The sequence below is a fragment of the Oncorhynchus mykiss genome, chromosome 32, assembly GCF_013265735.2.
Source record: "Oncorhynchus mykiss isolate Arlee chromosome 32, USDA_OmykA_1.1, whole genome shotgun sequence".
Classification (NCBI taxonomy): domain Eukaryota; kingdom Metazoa; phylum Chordata; class Actinopteri; order Salmoniformes; family Salmonidae; genus Oncorhynchus; species Oncorhynchus mykiss.
Window position 1 is genome coordinate 10,044,629 of NC_050572.1, and position 20,266 is coordinate 10,064,894.

At 46.4% G+C, this 20,266-nt stretch overlaps 1 protein-coding gene across 2 annotated transcripts; it reads left to right on the plus strand.

Annotated features, from left to right (window-relative positions):
* Positions 1-4,567: 4,567 nt before the first annotated feature.
* On the plus strand, positions 4,568-19,398 carry LOC110487893 (cysteine/histidine-rich 1). 2 transcript variants are annotated; one of them, XM_021559811.2, is made up of 6 exons: positions 4,568-5,721; positions 6,442-6,536; positions 6,714-6,857; positions 8,194-8,414; positions 16,662-16,840; positions 16,914-19,398. In XM_021559811.2, exons 1-6 carry the CDS (start codon positions 5,422-5,424, stop codon positions 17,124-17,126), a joined length of 1,152 nt encoding a protein of 383 aa, XP_021415486.1. In that variant the 5' UTR covers positions 4,568-5,421; the 3' UTR covers positions 17,127-19,398. The 2 variants fall into 2 exon arrangements, with proteins under 2 accessions (XP_021415486.1, XP_021415487.1); XM_021559812.2 differs by having other exon boundaries at positions 4,569-5,721; positions 8,194-8,405.
* Positions 19,399-20,266: the final 868 nt, after the last annotated feature.

A 20,266-nucleotide genomic window follows, 5' to 3' on the forward strand; every position in this document is an offset into this window, starting at 1 on the left:
ATTGACTGATTTCCTTTTATATAAACTGTAACTCAGTAAAATCATTGAAATTGTTGTATGTTGCGTTTATATTTTTTGTTCAGTGCTTTTAATTTAAGTTGAGAACAATAGCATTTGTAGGGTATTTGCACCACCTGGTGCACATGGAGGGAGCTTGCAGCTGTAGTGGTATCTGAGGAACGACAACTGCTAGGTCAGGGGCACTCCAGTACTATTTGGGAAGGTCCAGTCACACAAATTTCCCAAAAGGTCTGGATGGAATTTATCAGCGTAGGAACAAAATCCCCACCTCGCAACCCATGCGACCCTAAACAGTTCACACCCCTCTTGCTGGCAGAGAGAAAATGTTGCAGCTTCTACACATTTTGCCATGGGGCAGAGATAAAAAAAAAAAAACGTTTTAAGGCATATTTTCTGCAATGCTAGGCATTCTGCCATGTCTCATGTGTGTTTATATGATACAAGCGGTCGCGGGGGAGGGGGGGCATATTGACCACGTTCTGGGTCCGGGTCCGGTCCGCGGGCCGCCAGTTGAGTATGACGGTACTAACTAGGCCAATGTGGGGAATGTAGTCATGTGATGTCTTGATGATAAACAGTCAATGGAAGCCACAACCGAATCCCGAAGACAGTTCTTGGATATGCAGTCTTGGTGATTCAACTGTAGCCAGGCTAAGTTAAGTAAGTTAAGTTAAGTTAGGTTAAGTTGTTAAATAGGTTTTTGAAGTAAGTGAAGTTGATTTTGGCGTGGTTCATTGTGAGAGGTAGGGGATGATGATGGGTGTCACCAGTGACAGTGTGACTTGTGGATTCACTTCCGGTCACCTCCTGAGTGTAAAGAGGAAAGGGACCTGTTTTTAGTGCACATACGCTGGGTACGAGTACTGAGTCGATATGCAGGGGCACATACGCTGGGTACGAGTACTGAGTCGATATGCAGGGGTACATACGCTGGGTACGAGTACTGAGTCAATATGCAGGGGTACATACGCTGGGTACGAGTACTGAGTCGATATGCAGGGGTACATACGCTGGGTACGAGTACTGAGTCGATATGCAGGGGTACATACGCTGGGTACGAGTACTGAGTCGATATGCAGGGGTACATACGCTGGGTACGAGTACTGAGTCGATATGCAGGGGTACATACGCTGGGTACGAGTACTGAGTCGATATGCAGGGGCACATACGCTGGGTACGAGTACTGAGTCAATATGCAGGGGCACATACGTTGGGTACGAGTACTGAGTCGATATGCAGGGGCACATACGCTGGGTACGAGTACTGAGTCAATATGCAGGGGCACATACGCTGGGTACGAGTACTGAGTCAATATGCAGGGAAATGCTTACTTACTAACAGGGAAATGCTTACTTACTAACAGGGAAATGCTTACTTACTAACAGGGAAATGCTTACTAACTAACAGGGAAATGCTTACTAACTAACAGGGAAATGCTTACTAACTAACAGGGAAATGCTTACTTACTAACTAACAGGGAAATGTTTACTAACTAACAGGGAAATGCTTACTTACTAACAGGGAAATGCTTACTTACTAACAGGGAAATGCTTACTTACTAACAGGGAAATGCTTACTAACTAACAGGGAAATGCTTACTTACTAACAGGGAAATGCTTACTTACTAACAGGGAAATGCTTACTTACTAACAGGGAAATGCTTACTTACTAACAGGGAAATGCTTACTTACTAACAGGGAAATGCTTACTAACTAACAGGGAAATGCTTACTTACTAACAGGGAAATGCTTACTTACTAACAGGGAAATGCTTACTTACTAACAGGGAAATGCTTACTTACTAACAGGGAAATGCTTACTAACTAACAGGGAAATGCTTACTAATTAACAGGGAAATGCTTACTAACTAACAGGGAAATGCTTACTTACTAACAGGGAAATGCTTACTTACTAACAGGGAAATGCTTACTTACTAACAGGGAAATGCTTACTAACTAACAGGGAAATGCTTACTAACTAACAGGGAAATGCTTACTAACTAACAGGGAAATGCTTACTAACTAACAGGGAAATGCTTACTAACTAACAGGGAAATGCTTACTAACTAACAGGGAAATGCTTACTAACTAACAGGGAAATGCTTACTAACTAACAGGGAAATGCTTACTTACTAACAGGGAAATGCTTACTAACTAACAGGGAAATGCTTACTTACTAACAGGGAAATGCTTACTAACTAACAGGGAAATGCTTACTTACTAACAGAGAAATGCTTACTTACTAACATGGAAATGCTTACTTACTAACAGGGAAATGCTTACTAACTAACAGGGAAATGCTTACTAACTAACAGGGAAATGCTTACTAACTAACAGGGAAATGCTTACTAACTAACAGGGAAATGCTTACTTACTAACAGGGAAATGCTTACTTACTAACAGGGAAATGCTTACTTACTAACAGGGAAATGCTTACTAACTAACAGGGAAATGCTTACTTACTAACAGGGAAATGCTGACTTACTAACAGGAATATGCTTACTAACTAACAGGGAAATGCTTACTAACTAACAGGGAAATGCTTACTAACTAACAGGGAAATGCTTACTTACTAACAGGGAAATGCTTACTTACTAACAGGGAAATGCTTACTTACTAACAGGGAAATGCTTACTAACTAACAGGGAAATGCTTACTAACTAACAGGGAAATGCTTACTTACTAACAGGGAAATGCTTACTTACTAACAGGGAAATGCTTACTAACAGGGAAATGCTTACTTACTAACAGGGAAATGCTTACTTACTAACAGGGAAATGCTTACTTACTAACAGGGAAATGCTTACTTACTAACAGGGAAATGCTTACTTACTAACAGGGAAATGCTTACTAACTAACAGGGAAATGCTTACTAACTAACAGGGAAATGCTTACTAACTAACAGGGAAATGCTTACTAACTAACAGGGAAATGCTTACTAACTAACAGGGAAATGCTTACTAACTAACAGGGAAATGCTTACTTACTAACAGGGAAATGCTTACTTACTAACAGGGAAATGCTTACTTACTAACAGGGAAATGCTTACTAACTAACAGGGAAATGCTTACTAACTAACAGGGAAATGCTTACTAACTAACAGGGAAATGCTTACTAACTAACAGGGAAATGCTTACTAACTAACAGGGAAATGCTTACTTACTAACAGGGAAATGCTTACTTATGTTCTCAACAACGCAGAGAGAAAGAAAATAGAGTGATAACAGAAAAGTAAAACTTGTAATAATAAAAGTAATAATAAATACACAACGAGTAACGATTACTATATACACGGGGTACGAGTACTGAGTCGATATGCAGGGGTACGAGTACTGAGTCGATATGCAGGGGTACGAGTACTGAGTCGATATGCAGGGGTACGAGTACTGAGTCGATATGCAGGGGTACGAGTACAGAGTCGATATGCAGGGGTACGAGTACTGAGTCGATATGCAGGGGTACGAGTACTGAGTCGATATGCAGGGTTACGAGTACTGAGTCGATATGCAAGGGTACGAGTACTGAGTCGATATGCAGGGGTACGAGTACTGAGTCGATATGCAGGGTTACGAGTACTGAGTCGATATGCAGGGGTACGAGTACTGAGTCAATATGCAGGGGTACGAGTACTGAGTCGACATGCAGGGGTACGAGTACTGAGTCGATATGCAGGGTTACGAGTACTGAGTCGATATGCAAGGGTACGAGTACTGAGTCAATATGCAGGGGTACGAGGTAATTGAGGTAGATATGCACTTATAACTAACTATTTAGCAGTCTTCTGGCTTGGGGATAGAAGCTGTTCACTGTCTTGTTGAATCCAGACTTGGTTCATCGGTTGCTGTGTGGTAGCAGAGAGAAACGTCTGACTTGGGTGGCTGGAGTCTTTGACCATTTTTGGGCCTTCCTCTGACACCGCCTGGTATAGAGGTCCTGGGTGGCAGGGAGCTTGGCCCCAGTGACGTACGTTAAGGTAGTGACAGCTGTGTGTGTGTGTGTGTGTGTAGGAGATGTTGGTCTCTGGTCATGTCATTTAGCCATATAAGGCATGTCCCTTTGGCCAATCCCAGGCTGCGACCCCACCCTGCCCAATCAGATAGCTGACACCAGGCCTCCTCATTACCCCCTTCTAACACCACCTTTTGACTGTTTATCTTCTGTGTCAGACACAAGATAAACAGTTGTGGCAATGTTTTGAGTGACCAAAAAGTGTAATAATAATTATCAACAAGATGGGTTCTGCTGCTATCACCCAATGTGTTAGTCTATTAGATAATTTGACAAATGATGGATATATAGGCCTATTGTTGATACATTTAGTTGGCTATCAATTGTGCAGGGGCAACCAGGGTTTCAGGTAGCATGATGTGTCAGATTATGTCTAGCCGTGTCTAGGCAGGTGATGCCCTTCAGGTGAGGTGCTCCATTTTGTCGCATATCGGGTTCTGGTCACCTTTCAAGTCCAAAATTCTACCCGGTCCCCCACACGCACCCTGCAGACCGCGACCGCGCATGCGCACCCATTGTTTAAATACCCCCCCCAAAGTCATCTGCTACAAAAAATAACAAAAAAAAAACCCATTCCAGTGTTAGCCAATCTGCGACGCAGTTTAAGGACTGTCAAGGGAGGCCATAGCAGCAGCTGGCAAAAATATTGACAGTTTATCAAGCAACGAAACTCGGGATTTGCTGTTTTTGTGACCATAGCTGAGTAACACCGGTTAGGATTGGAAGGTGCAGCCGAGCTAGGGTGTAGTGAAGTCGGGGAGAGGAGGAGGAGGGGAGGGTCCGGACAGGAGAAAAACAAAGATGTCTGTGTAGTTCAACTAGGCAAATCCTAGCGACCTGTCTGAACATCTCTCTGATTTTTTTCTCCAAAACTGACACGTCCCGGAGGTCCAGTGGATAGCGAGCTGGCAACGGGGAGGAGAGAAAAAAAACCGTTTACCGACCAGCCGAACCGGGCCGTTATGAACGGCCGCTCATGCGCTGTCACGGCAAATAACTGCGACTTGACAACACAAAAACATCTCTGACGGGTTGTTTTGTTCTAGCTAGACGAGGGCGAGGGCCGGAGTGTTTTTGTGAGCTTGTTAGCTATAGCAATGTAGCTAGCTGAATATATTCGTTAAAACTGCCAGTCAACAGCGCTACATTTCTATACGAAAACGACCATTAGAAAAAAAAAAAACTATTTTGGAAAATTACTAAAACGTCCGTTTGTTAAATTCAACGCGTATTGCGCAACATTGCTTACTAACTAGCTAGCTAACTAGCTAACTCACTAGCTAACGTCCATTCCAGCTGTCCTGGCTTTCCCTTGCCGAGCCTGGGGTCGCTAAATCTGCCAGCTAGCTAACAGGTCGCTAGATTACGCCTGACAAACACCACCACCACCCACCATGTCCTCGATGGAAGAGCGTGGTGAGGTGGGCGTCGCGGCGGCTCCAGGCTCCTCAGGCGGCCTGGGGGTTGGTGCGGTGGGGGCAGCTCTGGAGACAGTGGTCGGTGGGCCGTCAATGCAAGAGGAGGTGGGCTTCCGAAGAGGAGAGGGACTCGGGCCCGATTCGGACCCGGACGAGCCGCCGCCCAAGAAGCGGATGAGATTGCCGGAGGGAGAGTCGGGAAAGCTGGAAGAGAGGCTGTATTCAGTGCTGTGCTGCACGGTGTGTTTAGATCTGCCCAAAGCCTCCGTTTATCAGGTAAATGCTGTCAAACACCTGTCCTGGCCTACCAACTCTGTCCCACCTGTCAATATTAGCCAGCGAGCTAACTAACTTCGTATTAAATAGACCCAAATAACATGTCTATTTAGCTTCACAGGTTAGGAATGTCAGGCATGAAGTAGGGGTTGAGGAAAATCTGTAAGCCTACTGATCAGCACCTGTCGTGGGCTGTAACGTTAGCTAGATGGGTGAAGAGAGGATGTTGGGCCCAGGGACGCAGGCTAGCCTCTAGCTCAGTAGGTACCGTGTTCAGAAGGGTTAGCCAGTGCTCAGCGCTGTACAGAGAAATTATGACCTATAAATAATACCGGTAGACAGTACTCAGCGCTGCAAAAGAGATTATCTATAAATCCTCAGGATGTAGGTGTTCAAAATGGCACCTGAGCCATTTCTATTCAGATTTGCCAACAAGACATGAACACCTGCAGATGTCTGTTCTGCACATTGATTATCCCAGGCTAACCCCGCTAGGAAATAGGAAAGCCCCAAGATATCACCTTACACAGAGTGAACTGCTCTCCTCTCTTAGCCAGTTTACTGTGTTGTGATACTGCGTAGCATGCCCTCAAATAACCACGAGATGCTCCCCCCACCCCAAAGCAAATGAGCATATTAACACTGATTTCTAAAGACCCATGTCAACAGTACGGACACACCAAACACACCTACATTAACCCTTTCCTCTCTGCTCTACAGTGCACCAACGGTCACCTGATGTGTGCTGGTTGTTTCATCCACCTGCTGGCTGACTCTCGTCTGAAAGAGGAGCAGGCCACGTGTCCTAACTGCAGGTCTGTACACGCACACACAGTTAACAGATGCACTTGAATTGACTGAGTGAGTAATTGATATATGTAAAATCTTTTAAATTGTTGCATGGTGTGTTTTTATATATTTTTTTGTTCAGTATATAATTGGTTGATTGAGTGTGCCCCATCTTTCTCTCTCCACCCCCCCCCCCCCCCCAGGTGTGAGATCACCAAGTCTCTGTGTTGTAGGAACCTGGCTGTAGAGAAGGCTGTGAGTGAGCTGCCCACAGACTGTCCCTTCTGTCTCAAACAGTTCCCTCGCTCCAGCCTAGAGAGGCACCAGAAAGAGGAGTGTCAAGACAGGTACACACCTCATTGGTACACACACACACAAACACTAACACTAGTGCTGAGCGATTAGTGTTTTGAGGTCGTTTTGGTTCTATAATTTATTTTAAACATTAAATGAATTATGTGGGTTGAATTCTGTAACGACACAGAATATAACAATTAATAAGAGTTCCCATGATGGTAGTGACTGCCCATTACTGCTTATTAGCGATCATTTATTCATATTACGAGCTGCTGTCTGACAATATCAATATTTTAGTTGTTATTCAAGGTAAATAAGGCATACTGTTATGACGGCTGAATACCAACGATCAATCACTTAGATCATGTATTTTCAGGTAGAGATACCCGGTGAAGCAACAGCTGCTCTCGATTGCACAGTCTTCTGTCTATTCCGTAGCAGGTGTAAAAGAAACACACACACCGGACAAATAGGTGCTCAGTGGATTATGGTCATTGTAGTTTTAGTTACCACGTCTTCTTTGTTAAGCTATGTATAATATTGGAAACTACAACTTCCTGCTACAGTTCACAGTTCAGGCTGGATCTGATTTATCTCTAGAGAAACTGTGCAATGAGTGCATTGAGCTCACAGGAAAAAAAATGAACAAAATTAAAATAATTCAATTACTTGTTAAAAAAAATAGGGCTTCCCGGGTGGTTTGGTCGGGTGGCGCAGTGGTTAAGGGCGCTGTACTGCAGCGCCAGCTGTGCCATCAGAGACTCTGGGTTTGCGCCCAGGCTCTGTCGTAACCGGCCGCGACCGGGAGGTCCGTGGGGCGACGCACAATTGGCCTAGCGTCGTTCGGGTTAGGGAGGGTTTGGCCTGTAGGGATGTCCTTGTCTCATCGCGCACCAGCGACTCCTGTGGCGGGCCGGGCGCAGTGCGCGCTAACCAAGGTTGCCAGGTGCACGGTGTATCCTCCGGCGCATTGGTGCGGCTGGCTTCCGGGTTGGATGCGCGCTGTGTAAAGAAGCAGTGCGGCTTGGTTGGATTGTGTATCGGAGGACGCATGACTTTCAACCTTCGTCTCTCCCGAGCCCGTACGGGAGTTGTAGCGATGAGACAAGATAGTAGCTATTGGATACCACGAAAAAGGGGTAATTAATTTGTTTTTAAATAACCAATATTTTAGTTAATCGCTCAGCAATAACACACCCTACCAGACAACACCTGCAATAGGGTCAATGACAGAACCAGCAGAAATTATACAGCCGGTCCCAAATCACTTCTTACCCCTCCCCCTTGGCCCTAACCCCTCCGTGTTTGCAGATCTGTAGGGTGATGGCTTTAAGCGATGCACTCCCATGAATGGCCCTAAACTCCCACTTCCTGATGTGTTGCCAGGGTGACGCAGTGTAAGTATAAGCGGATTGGCTGCCCATGGAAGGGACCGTTCCACGAGCTACCGGCCCACGAGGAGGAGTGCTGCCATCCCACCAAGACTGGCACAGAGCTGATGGGCATCCTGGGGGAGATGGACCAGAGCCACAGCAGAGAACTAACCCTTTACAACTCTATATTCTCCCTGCTCTGTTACGAGAAGATAGGCTTCACAGGTAGGCTAGGTACACACTGTCACACACACAGTACCTTACTTCCACACTGTCAAATCAAATTACATGTATTTATAAAGCCCTTTTTACATCAGCAGATGTCACAAAGTGCTGTACAGAAACCCAGCCTAGAACCCCAAACAGCAAGCAATGTACATGTAGAAGCACAGTGGCTAGGGAAAACTCCCTAGAAAGGCAGGAACCTAGGATGAAACCTAGAGAGGAACCAGGCTCTGAGGGGTGGCCAGTCCTCTTATGGTTGTGCTGGGTGGAGATTATAAGAGTACATGGCCATTAAGGCCAGACTGTTCTTCAAGATGTTCAAACGTTCATAGATGAGCAGCAGGGTCAAATAATAATCACAGTGCTTGTAGAGGGTGCAACAGGTGGGCACCTGTGGAGTAAATATCAGTTGGCTTTTCATAGCTGAGAAATCAGAGGTCAAGACAGCAGGTACAGTAGAGCGAGAGAGGGGTTCGAGAACAGCGGGTACAGTAGAGAGAGAGGGGTTTGAGAACAGCGGGTACAGTAGAGAGAGAGGGGGTCGAGAACAGCGGGTACAGTAGAGAAAGAGGGTCGAGAACAGCAGGTACAGTAGAGAGGGGTCGGTAATAGCGGGTACAGTAGAGAGAGAGAGAGGGGGTCGAGAACAACAGGTACAGTAGAGAGAGAGAGGGAGTCGAGAACAGCGGGTACAGTAGAGAGAGAGAGGGGGTCGAGAACAACAGGTACAGTAGAGAGAGAGAGGGGGTCGAGAACAACAGGTACAGTAGAGAGAGAGAGGGGGTCGAGAACAGCAGGTACAGTAGAGAGAGGGGTCGAGAACAGCAGGTACAGTAGAGAGAGGGGGTCGAGAACAGCAGGTACAGTAGAGAGGGGGGGTCGAGAACAGCGGGTACAGTAGAGAGAGAGGGGGTCGAGAACAGCGGGTACAGTAGAGAGAGAGGGGGTCGAGAACAGCGGGTACAGTAGAGAGAGAGAGGGGTTCGAGAACAGCGGGTACAGTAGAGAGAGGGGGTCGAGAACGTGTACAGTAGAGAGAGAGAGGGGGTCGAGAACAACGGGTACAGTAGAGAGAGGGGGTCGAGAACAGCAGGTACAGTAGAGAGAGGGGGTCGAGAACAGCAGGTACAGTAGAGAGGGGGGGTCGAGAACAGCGGGTACAGTAGAGAGAGAGGGGGGGTCGAGAACAGCGGGTACAGTAGAGAGAGAGGGGGTCGAGAACAGCGGGTACAGTAGAGGGAGAGAGGGGTTCGAGAACAGCGGGTACAGTAGAGAGAGAGAGGGGGTCGAGAACGTGTACAGTAGAGAGAGAGGGGGTCGAAAACAACGGGTACAGTAGAGAGAGAGGGGGTCGAGAACAACGGGTACAGTAGAGAGGGGGGGGTCGAGAACAGCGGGTACAGTAGAGAGAGAGGGGGTCGAGAACAGCGGGTACAGTAGAGAGAGAGGGGGTCGAGAACAGCGGGTACAGTAGAGAGAGAGGGGGTCGAGAACAGCAAGTACAGTAGAGAGAGAGAGGGGGTCGAGAACAGCAAGTACAGTAGAGAGAGAGGGGTTCGAGAACAACAGGTACAGTAGAGAGGGAGGGGTTCGAGAACAGCAGGTACAGTAGAGAGAGAGGGGGTCGAGAACAGCAGGTACAGTAGAGAGAGAGGGGGGGGTCGAGAACAGCGGGTACAGTAGAGAGAGAGGGTCGAGAACAGCGGGTACAGTAGAGAGAGGGGGGGGGTCGAGAACAGCAAGTACAGTAGAGGGGTTCGAGAACAAAAGGTACAGTAGAGAGAGAGGGGTTCGAGAACAGCAGGTACAGTAGAGAGGGGGGGTTGAGAACAGCAGGTACAGTAGAGAGAGGGGGGGTCGAGAACAGCAGGTACAGTAGAGAGAGAGGGGGTCGAACAGCAGGTACAGTAGAGAGAGAGGGGGTCGAGAAAAGCAAGTATAGTAGAGAGAGAGGGTGTCGAGAACAGCAGGTCCTAGAAAAGGTTGCACATCTAGTGAACAGGTCAGGGGTTCCATAGCTGCAGGCAAAACAGTTGAAACTGGAGCAACAGCATGACCAGGTGGGCTGGGGACAACCGCGAGGCATCAGGCCAGGATGTCCTGAGGCATGGTCCTAGGGCTCAGGTCCTCCTAAAAAGTACTTAAGTTCCCACAAGACACCAGAATTTCACCAGACAGGACAGACTGACCCTAGCCCCCCGGCACATACACCACATACACTATTACAGCATAGACACTGGAGGCTGAGATGGACGGACGGACGGGTGGTCTGACGATAACCTCAGACAGGGCCAACCAGACAGGATATAACCCCACCCACTTTGCCAAAGCACAGCCACCACACGACTAGAGGGATTCCAACAGACCACCATCTTACCACCCTGAGACGAGGCTGAGTATAGCCCACGAAGATCTCCTCCCCCGCATGAGTCCAACGGGCCGCAAGACCGGACAGGAAGATCATGTCAGTGACTCAACACATGTTGAGTATAGCGAGAAAAGCCTTGCATGATGTGACGCACCCCTTTTATGGGTACGGCATGCGAGAGCCCCAGTAAGCCAGTGACTGAGCCCCTGTAATAGGGTTTAGAGGCAGAGAATCCCAGTGGAGAGAGGGGAGCCGGCCAGGCAGAGACTGCAAGGGCGGTTCGTCGCTCCAGTGCCTTGCCGTTCACCTTCGCACCCCTGGGCCAGACTACACTCAATCATAGGATGGACTGAAGAGATGAGTCTTCAATAAAGACTTCAAGATTGAGACCGAGTCTGCGTCTCTCACATGGGTATTCAGACCATACCATAAAAATGGAGCACTATAGGAGAAAGCCCAGCCTCCAGCTGTTTACTTAGAAATTCTATGGACAATAACGAGGCCTGCGTCTTGTGACCGTAGCGTATGTGTAGGTATGTACGGCAGGACCAAATCGGAGAGATGGGTAGGAGCAAGCCCGTGTAATGCTTTGTAGGTTAGCAGTAAAACCTTTACATTTTGTAAATTATAAATATGTTTTATTCTTTTTTACCGTGAAATCAGACCTAGCCTTAACAGGAAGCCAGTGTAGAGATTCTAGCATCTGTGTAGAGATTCTAGCAGCTGTGTAGAGATTCTAGCAGCTGTGTAGAGATTCTAGCAGCTGTGTAGAGATTCTAGCAGCTGTGTAGAGTGTAGAGATTCTAGCAGCTGTGTAGAGTGTAGAGATTCTAGCAGCTGTGTCTAGCACTAACGGAGGTTTATTTAGTGCTTTATCCGGGGAGCCGAAAAGTAGAGCATCGCAGTAGTCCAATCTAGAAGTGACAAAAGCATGGATTTGCTTTTCTGCATAATTTTATTTTACAAAAAGTTTAGTGTTTTTGCAATGTTACGACGATGGGGGGAGCTAATCCTTGAAATATTCTTGATATGTTCGTCAAAAGAGAGATCGGGGTCCAGAGTAACACTGAGGTCCTTCACAGTTTTATTTCAGACGGCTGTCCATCCATCAAGATTAATTGTCAGATCCAACAGCAGATCTTTGTTTTTTGGGACCGGGAACTAGCATCTCTGTTTTTGTCAGAGTTTAAAAGTTAAGCATTTTCCGCCATCCACTTCCTTATGTCTGAAACTCAGGCTTCTGGGGAAGGCAATTTTGGGGCTTCACCATGTTTCATCGAAATGTACAGCTGTGTTGCATCCGCATAGCCGTGAAAGTTGATATTGTCTTTCCGAATGACATCACCAGGATGTAGAATATATAGTGAAAACAATAGTGGACCTAAAACGGAACTTACATTTGATTTGTCAGAGGATAAACCATCCACCGAGACAAAATGATATCTTTCTGACAGTTAAACTCTAAACCAAGTAAGAACTTGTCTGTGCAGACCAATTTTAGGGTTTCCAATCTTTCCAAAAGAATGCGGTGATCGCCGGTGTCAACAGGAGTCTAGAAGCACGAGGGCCGATGCAGAGCCTTGATCTGGGCTCAGGTATTTTCTAATCTTCCAGGATTATGAGGAAAAACATTTAGATCCAGAATGTTTATATCCACCGGGCTAAACTAGATCCAGGGTATGACTCTGGCAATGCGTTGGTCTGGCGGACATGTTAGACACAACCCACCGAGTCGATGATGGCTCCGAAAACCTTGTTGGATTGGGTCTGTGTCACTAAAAAAAACTTGAATATTATCTGCCCTGACTACAAGGTTCAGGGAGCTCAGTAAAGGAACACTGTATATGGCTCAGGAGGCCTGTCAACGGTGGCTATAAAACGTGATTGAGGAGGCTGTGATACACGCAGTACCTGACTTCCACAGGTCTGTCGCGGTCACGGAATTTCATCAGCTGGTGATTGTCAAGCAAATAACTGTCTGTCTCACGGTAATTGACCGTTAATTAACATATTTAGCATCTCCTAGCTTCCACACACGGACGCACACCTTTTGGAACATCTACATTTTTTTTTAAAGTCTAATGAATCCAAATAAAACAGCCTACACTTCCACAATAAATCCATTATTTATTTTAGACAGGTCTAAAGAAACATGATATGAAGAAAATGTAGTGTATTTCAGAAGAACAGCATACTCTTGAGTTGTCCTTATGTTAGGCCCTGATCTGGCTATGTCATATGGCTGTGGGCAACACTAGATCATTTAACAGACCAGATTTGCTAGGAATTCCGTGGCATTATTTTTATATTATGAAGAATTCAATTTGAAAAAAAGAGCTGAATAAAATATAAATATTTTCTCCAAACGATTTGAGGAATTGCGCACATGCGGCTATTCTGCGTTGAGTGGTTAACAAAGAAATAGGTCCTCCTATCTGCTTAATTTAGAGTGATTAATGTGACTTTGTTCTATAAACGTTGGGCTATATGTTTAGATGATTAATACATTGTAAGGCTGCATGACGTGACTCATGAAAAAAGTTGTTTGAAAGGCAGGAGCTCTGCTTTGTTTTGTTTCTGCACAGACTGTACACACTTCATCAGTCTCTCATTCACAATTTGACAAGCACTTGATAATGCCTCGAATTTCACGGCGGCATCCCCTTTGGCCGTAATGCACCCTAAATAAAAACCCAGGCCTTTTGCGGCCAGTCCCGTTGTGCCCTCGGCCCGGAGTGCTGCGTTGTGCCCTCGGCCCGGAGTGCTGCGTTGTGCCATTTCTCCCTGAGAAACTCACGTGCTGCTTATGTATGCCAGTTAGGCTCTAAACCCCTCGTAAAGTGAATTAATGTGCTTCATTTTAAGAAGTTATTTGGCCACTTTAGTTGTGATACAAACCTTATCAAAACATATAGGCTTTATGGGTTAGACTACTAAAATTTGAGAGAAAAAAAAGTAGTTTCTTACACTGGGCATTGTTCACAAGTGATGATATATAATTCAGAAGTGATAGGTTAATATTGTCACCCATCACACTATTCTTGATTTAATATTGTCTTTACATATACTAAATAATATAAATGTGTGACATTTGTTTTGATTTAGAATGGACCATTATCATGCACCTGTCTCAAAACAGGGACAGGGGAAAAAAATACATGTCATCTATGCACTTAAATAGCGAATGAAGAACCCTTTTCCCGTGGTTCATTTTCATGCCAGTCAGGTAGGCTATACTCCTGTTGTAAAGAGAAGCAATGTGCTTAATATTAGGAAAGTTGAGAAATATAGTAGGCCTAGCCTATAGAAAGCTGATGGGATCCTCCTCTTTTTAATAGAGGCCATCACTCTGTTTTCTCACACAATAGCATAGCCTATAGAAATGTTGCACAACATGAGCTCATGGGCTCTCATGAAGTGTTTGATTAGATTTTCGAATACATTTGCATTGACGTCAGAGAGGGAGTGCTGAGAACCAGGCAGTTAGCAAGTATATTGCCGTGATATTACCGTGACTAAACGGCCACGTGACATTTGACTGCCTTCATGACTCGTGACCGCCGGTGTGGCAGTAATGTGGTCACCGTAACAGCCCTAATCCACAGTACACACTGTCATACACACATACACACACGTGGATTGGGATATGTTCCGCATTGCGTCCAACAACAACATTGACGAATACGCTGATTCGGTGAGTGAGTTTATTAGAAAGTGCATTGACGACGTTATACCCACAGCAACGATTAAAACATTCCCAAACCAGAAACCATGGATTGATGGCAGCATTCGCGCGAAACTGAAAGCGCGAACCACTGCTTTTAACCAGGGCAAGGTGACCGGAAACATGACCGAATACAAACAGTGTAGCTATTCCCTCCACAAGGCAATCAAACAAGCTAAGCGTCAGTATAGAGACAAAGTAGAGTCCAGGATGTCTTGCTTCCAGACAGACTAAATAACTTTTTTGCTCGCTTTGAGGACAATACAGTGCCACTGACACGGCCCACTACCAAACCTGCGGACTCTCCTTCACTGCAGCCGACGTGAGGAAAACATTTAAACGTTTTAACCCTCGCAAGGCTGCAGGCCCAGACGGCATCAGCAGACCAGCTGGCTGGTGTGTTTACGGACATATTCAATCAATCCTTATCCCAGTTTGCTGTTTCCACATGCTTCAAGAGGGCCACCATTGTTCCTGTTCCCAAGAAAGCTAAGGTAACTGAGCTAAACGACTACCGCCCCGTAGCACTCACTTCCGTCATCATGAAGTGCTTTGAGAGACTAGTCAAGGACCATATCACCTCCACCCTACCTGACACCCTAGACCCACTCCAATTTGCTTACCGCCCCAAAAGGTCCACAGACGACGCAATCACACTGCACACTGACCTAACCCATCTGGACAAGAGGAATACCTATGTGAGAATGCTGTTCATCGACTACAGCTCAGCATTTAACACCATAGTAACCTCCAAACTCGTCATCAAGCTCGAGACCTTGGGTATCGTCCCCGCCCTGTGCAACTGGGTCCTGGACTTCCTGACGGGCCGCCCCCAGGTGGTGAGGGTAGCTAACATCTCCACCCCGCTGATCCTCAACACTGGGACCCCACAAGGGTGTGTTCTGAGCCCTCTCCTGTACTCGCTATTCACCCATGACTGCGTGGCCATGCACGCCTCCAACTCAATCATCAAGTTTGCAGACAACACTACAGTGGTAGGCTTGATTACCAACAATGACGAGACGGCCTACAGGGAGGAGGTGAGGGCCCTTGGAGTGTGGTGTCAGGAAAATAACCTCACACTCAATGTCAACAAAACAAAGGAGATGATCGTGGACTTCAGGAAACAGCAGAGGGAGCCCCCCCTATCCACATCGACGGGACAGTAGTGGAGAGGGTAGTAAGTTTTAAGTTCCTCGGCGTACACATCACAGACAAACTGAATTGGTCCACCCACACAGACAGCGTTGTGAAGAAGGCGCAGCAGCGCCTCTTCAACCTCAGGAGGCTGAAGAAATTCGGCTTGTCACCAAAAGCACTCACAAACTTCTACAGATGCACAATCGAGAGCATCCTGTCGGGCTGTATCACCGCCTGGTATGGCAACTGCTCCGCCCACAACCGTAAGGCTCTCCAGAGGGTAGTGAGGTCTGCACAACGCATCACCGGGGGCAAACTACCTGCCCTCCAGGACACCTACACCACCCGATGTCACAGGAAGGCCATAAAGATCATAAAGGACAACAACCACCCGAGCCACTGCCTGTTCACCCCGCTATCGTCCAGAAGGCGAGGTCAGTACAGGTGCATCAAAGCTGAGACCGAGAGACTGAAAAACAGCTTCTATCTCAAGGCCATCAGACTGTTAAACAGCCACCACTAACATTGAGTGGCTGCTGCCAACATACTGACTCAACTCCAGCCACTTTAATAATGGGAATTGATGTAAAAAATGTATCACTAGCCACTTTAAACAATGCCACTTAATATAATGTTTACATACCCTACATTACCCATCTCATATGTATATGTATATACTGTACTCGATACCATCTACTGCGTCTTGCCTATGCCGCTCTGTACCATCACTCATTCATATATCTTTATGTACATATTCTTTATCCCTTTACACTTGTGTGTATAAGGTAGTAGTTTTGGAATTGTTAGGTTAGTTTACTCGTTGGTTATTACTGCATTGTCGGAACTAGAAGCACAAGCATTTCGCTACACTCGCATTAACATCTGCTAACCATGTGTATGTGACAAATAAAATTTGATTTGATTTGATTATCTGACTTCCAGGACAATCATTTAAATCTGGCTGAAAGGACCAGTCACACACACAGAAAACATGAGTCTTTCCCCCTCTCTCTGCCCTGTCCAGAGGTCCAGTTCAGGCCGTACCGGACAGATGACTTCATCACCCGTCTGTACTATGAGAGTCCTCGTTTCACCGTGTTGAACCAGACCTGGGTACTGAAGGCCAGGGTCAACGACTCTGAACGCAACCCTAACCTCTCCTGCAAACGCACCCTCTCCTTCCAACTCATCCTCAAGAGCAAGGTACACACACACACACACGCTCGCTCTCGACTCGCTCTCGCTCCCTCTCTAATGTTCACCCTCTTCCTTCTAGGTGAACTCGGCTATAGAGTGTTCCTTCCTGCTGTTGAAAGGACCGTACGACGACGTGAGGATCAAGCCTGTGATCCACCATCACGCGTTCAGCAACGACACCAACGAGACAGACTACGTCCCCCTGCCCATCACCGACTCTGTGGAGTGTAACAAACTACTGGCCGCCAAGAACATCAACCTACGACTCTTCATCTTCCAGATCCAGAAATAGACAAGACGAGGAGGAGGAGGAGGGAGAGGACCGAGAGAGACGTGTAGAGGACGTGAGGGAGAGAGAAGTTTGAGTTTAAAGTGAGACACCACTGATACCTCTTTACACACACACACATACACATACACATACACACACACACACAGCCCACTAGACCACATATTGAGAGAGTTAGGGAACCCCACCATTTCAGGTGCTGCTTTTAGTGTTGCTTTGGAGACCGGATGGTGTTGCTAGGGGAATTAATCTGTATGGACTGAGGATGTTGTTACTATGGGGGTGTTAGGGGAGAGGGGGTTGTCACTATGGAGACAGGATGGTGTACCCGTGCAGTTGAGTCGGTCTGACATTTCACCCTTTGACCCCAGAGCCAAAGGTAGCTCATACCCACCAAAGCAGGATGAACCATACGAGAGTGTGTGTGTGTGTGTGTGGTATGATACTCTGAGAAAATGTGTGTGCGTATGTGTTCCAAAGATGTGAATGTGAGCTTTTGAACTCTGTTGACCACTCAGCTAGTCTGTCCTATAGAATGGAAGGGTGGGTTACTTGTATACACACACTCTGACCTGCTCCTAGTCTGTTTGATTAGGACAGCCGTCCACTTGGTTCGGAGACCAACCCAGAGCAGAGCCAAGATGGCAGTGTTTTGCATGCTCCTTTTAGTTAGTCCTTCAAAAATGAGTTGTGATTTATATATTTAACCTCAAAAGTTAACTTATACCTTATTTTTTTTTAAATTTATTTTTAACCCTGAATATTTAAATTCCTTTGAACTTAGCCTTTTTTTTAAAGTTTGGTATTAGTGTGGCTGTGCGCTCGCGTGTGTGTGCACGGTGTTGCTCGCGTGCGTGTGCACGGTGTTGCTCGCGTGCGTGTGCACGGTGTTGCTCGCGTGCGTGTGCACGGTGTTGCTCGCGTGCGTGTGCACGGTGTTGCTCGCGTGAGTGTGCACGGTGTTGCTCGCGTGCGTGTGCACGGTGTTGCTCGCGTGCGTTTGTTTTTTGACAGATGCATTTAGGGCCCTAGTGATCACATCCCTATAAACAGATACTTGCATGGCCACACACACACACACACACACATACACACACACACAATCAACAGACCTCTTAGGCCTGCTCAGAAACCAACATCTGTGTATGTATGTTTGTGTGGACTCCTCCTTCTTCTCTGGTTGGGCCGTGCTAGAACCGGAGAACCCAGAACCCTGAAACGGACCTGAAGGGAACCCCAGCTAGTGTGACAGACTGGGTTTGAATCCAGTTTGTCTGCGTGCCACAAGACCGCGTTAGTCCTCTAAGCTAAATCCCAGGGCATTATCTTGGGGAGGTTCCCCTGTAGGAGGGTGGTTCCCCTGTAGGAGGGTGGTTCCCCTGTAGGAGGGCGGTTCCCCTGTAGTAGGGTGGTTCCCCTCCGGAAGATGGAAAAGAGAACCTGAACGGTCCACCGAGTCAACCCTGTTTCACAGGACTAAGGGCTCGATTCCATCAGATCCGCTTTAGCCAACATCTGCAGAGTGGTTGTTTTGGCGGTCAAATCCACAAGTAAAGCCGGGCATTCCCATTGGCTGCACGGAGTCACATTAACAGAAATCCCATGCAGCCTTGTTTACATGTTCAACACTGGAATGTGAGATGTAGCCTACACTTTGATTTAGGGATGAATGAAATCCTCATTTAGTTGAATGATTTTTTTCAATTTGAGCATAAATATTTCCATATAGCCTACACATTCTCGTTGTGAACTTCTGCAGTGAAGTGGGGCAGGTGTGGTTTCCTGGCGATGATCGCAAGAACAGCTGCTCAGCGAATTATTATTATTATTTTTTTTTTTGATGGCTCAAACTGAAGTCCCACCGCCAAAACATCCGCTATGCTGGTGTCTACTGACGCCGGTTAACTCATGATCTGATTGTCTAGACCTAGCTCATGACTCTGGTTTTAAATGGGGAGAATCCTGGATGGGACCTTTTGACTTTGGGAACTGGTAATTTGTGTGTGCGTTACTATGGTGACGTGTTTAGAGTGTTTAGAGTTACTTGAATGATGCTGAGATGACGATGTTACTAAAAAGTAGAATCTACTGTGATGGCTCTGTCTCTCCTCCTGGCCTATTTAGGTTGAGTATTTCTATAGATCTGACTCCTCCGGGCCTATCTAGGTCTTGTATTTCTGTGTTTTAATGCTTTTTCGTCTCTATGCCAATAGACTCACTGACTCATCTCACTATGGCTGTACATGTGCCTTTTATTAAAGATCATGGAAACTGAGAAGTGTGTGTGTGTGTGTGTGTGTGTGTGTGTGTGTGGCACACGCATGAGAGAGCAAGACGACACCACAACATTAAGAAAGGTGACCTGTCAAATCAGCCACATCAATTTAATCTGCTCAAACACATCAATACATATTCTATAGTAATTTCATATCCATACAAAACTCAACTGGAGTATAGAAATGATGCTGCACAGCACCTCTGATATACAGTGCCTTCAGGAAGTATTCAGATCCCTTGACCTTATTCCTTTTTACGTTACAGCCTTATTCTAAAATGGTTAAAATAGTTTTTTCCCCCCCCTCATCAATCTATACACAATACCCCATAACGACAAAGCAAAAAATGTTGCACATTCAAAAAAAATGAAACACTGAAAGATCACATTGACATAAGTTTTCAGACCATTTTCTCAGTACTTTGTTGAAGCACCTTTTGGCAGCGATTACAGCCTCGAGTCTTCTTGGGTATGACGCTACAAGCTTGGCACACCTGTATTTGGGGAGTTTCTCCCCTTCTTCTTCTCTGCAGATCCTCTCAAGCTCTGTCAGGTTGGATGGGGAGCGTCACTGCACAGATATTTTCAGGTCTCTCCAGAGATGTTCGATCGGGTTCAAGTCAGGGCTCTGGCTGGTCCACTCAAGGACATTCAGAGACTTGTCCCGAAGCCACTCCTATGTTGTCTTGGCTGTGTGCTTAGGGTCGTTGTCCTGTTGGAAGGTGAACCTTTACCCCAGTCTGAGGTCCTGAGCGCTCTGGAGCAGGTTTTCATCAAGGATCTCTCTGTACTTTGGTCCGTTCATCTTTCCCTCGATCCTGACCAGTCTTCTATCCCCTGCCACTGAAAAATATCCCCACAGCATGAT

Bases quoted from the DNA above. Each gene is read 5' to 3' on its own strand.
- LOC110487893 (XM_021559811.2), top strand. From the start codon at position 5,422: ATGTCCTCGATGGAAGAGCGTGGTGAGGTGGGCGTCGCGGCGGCTCCA. The intron at 6,858-8,193 runs GTACACACCTCA...ATGTGTTGCCAG, and splicing joins AAAGAGGAGTGTCAAGACAG to GGTGACGCAGTGTAAGTATA. The intron at 16,841-16,913 runs GTACACACACAC...TCTTCCTTCTAG, and splicing joins AACTCATCCTCAAGAGCAAG to GTGAACTCGGCTATAGAGTG.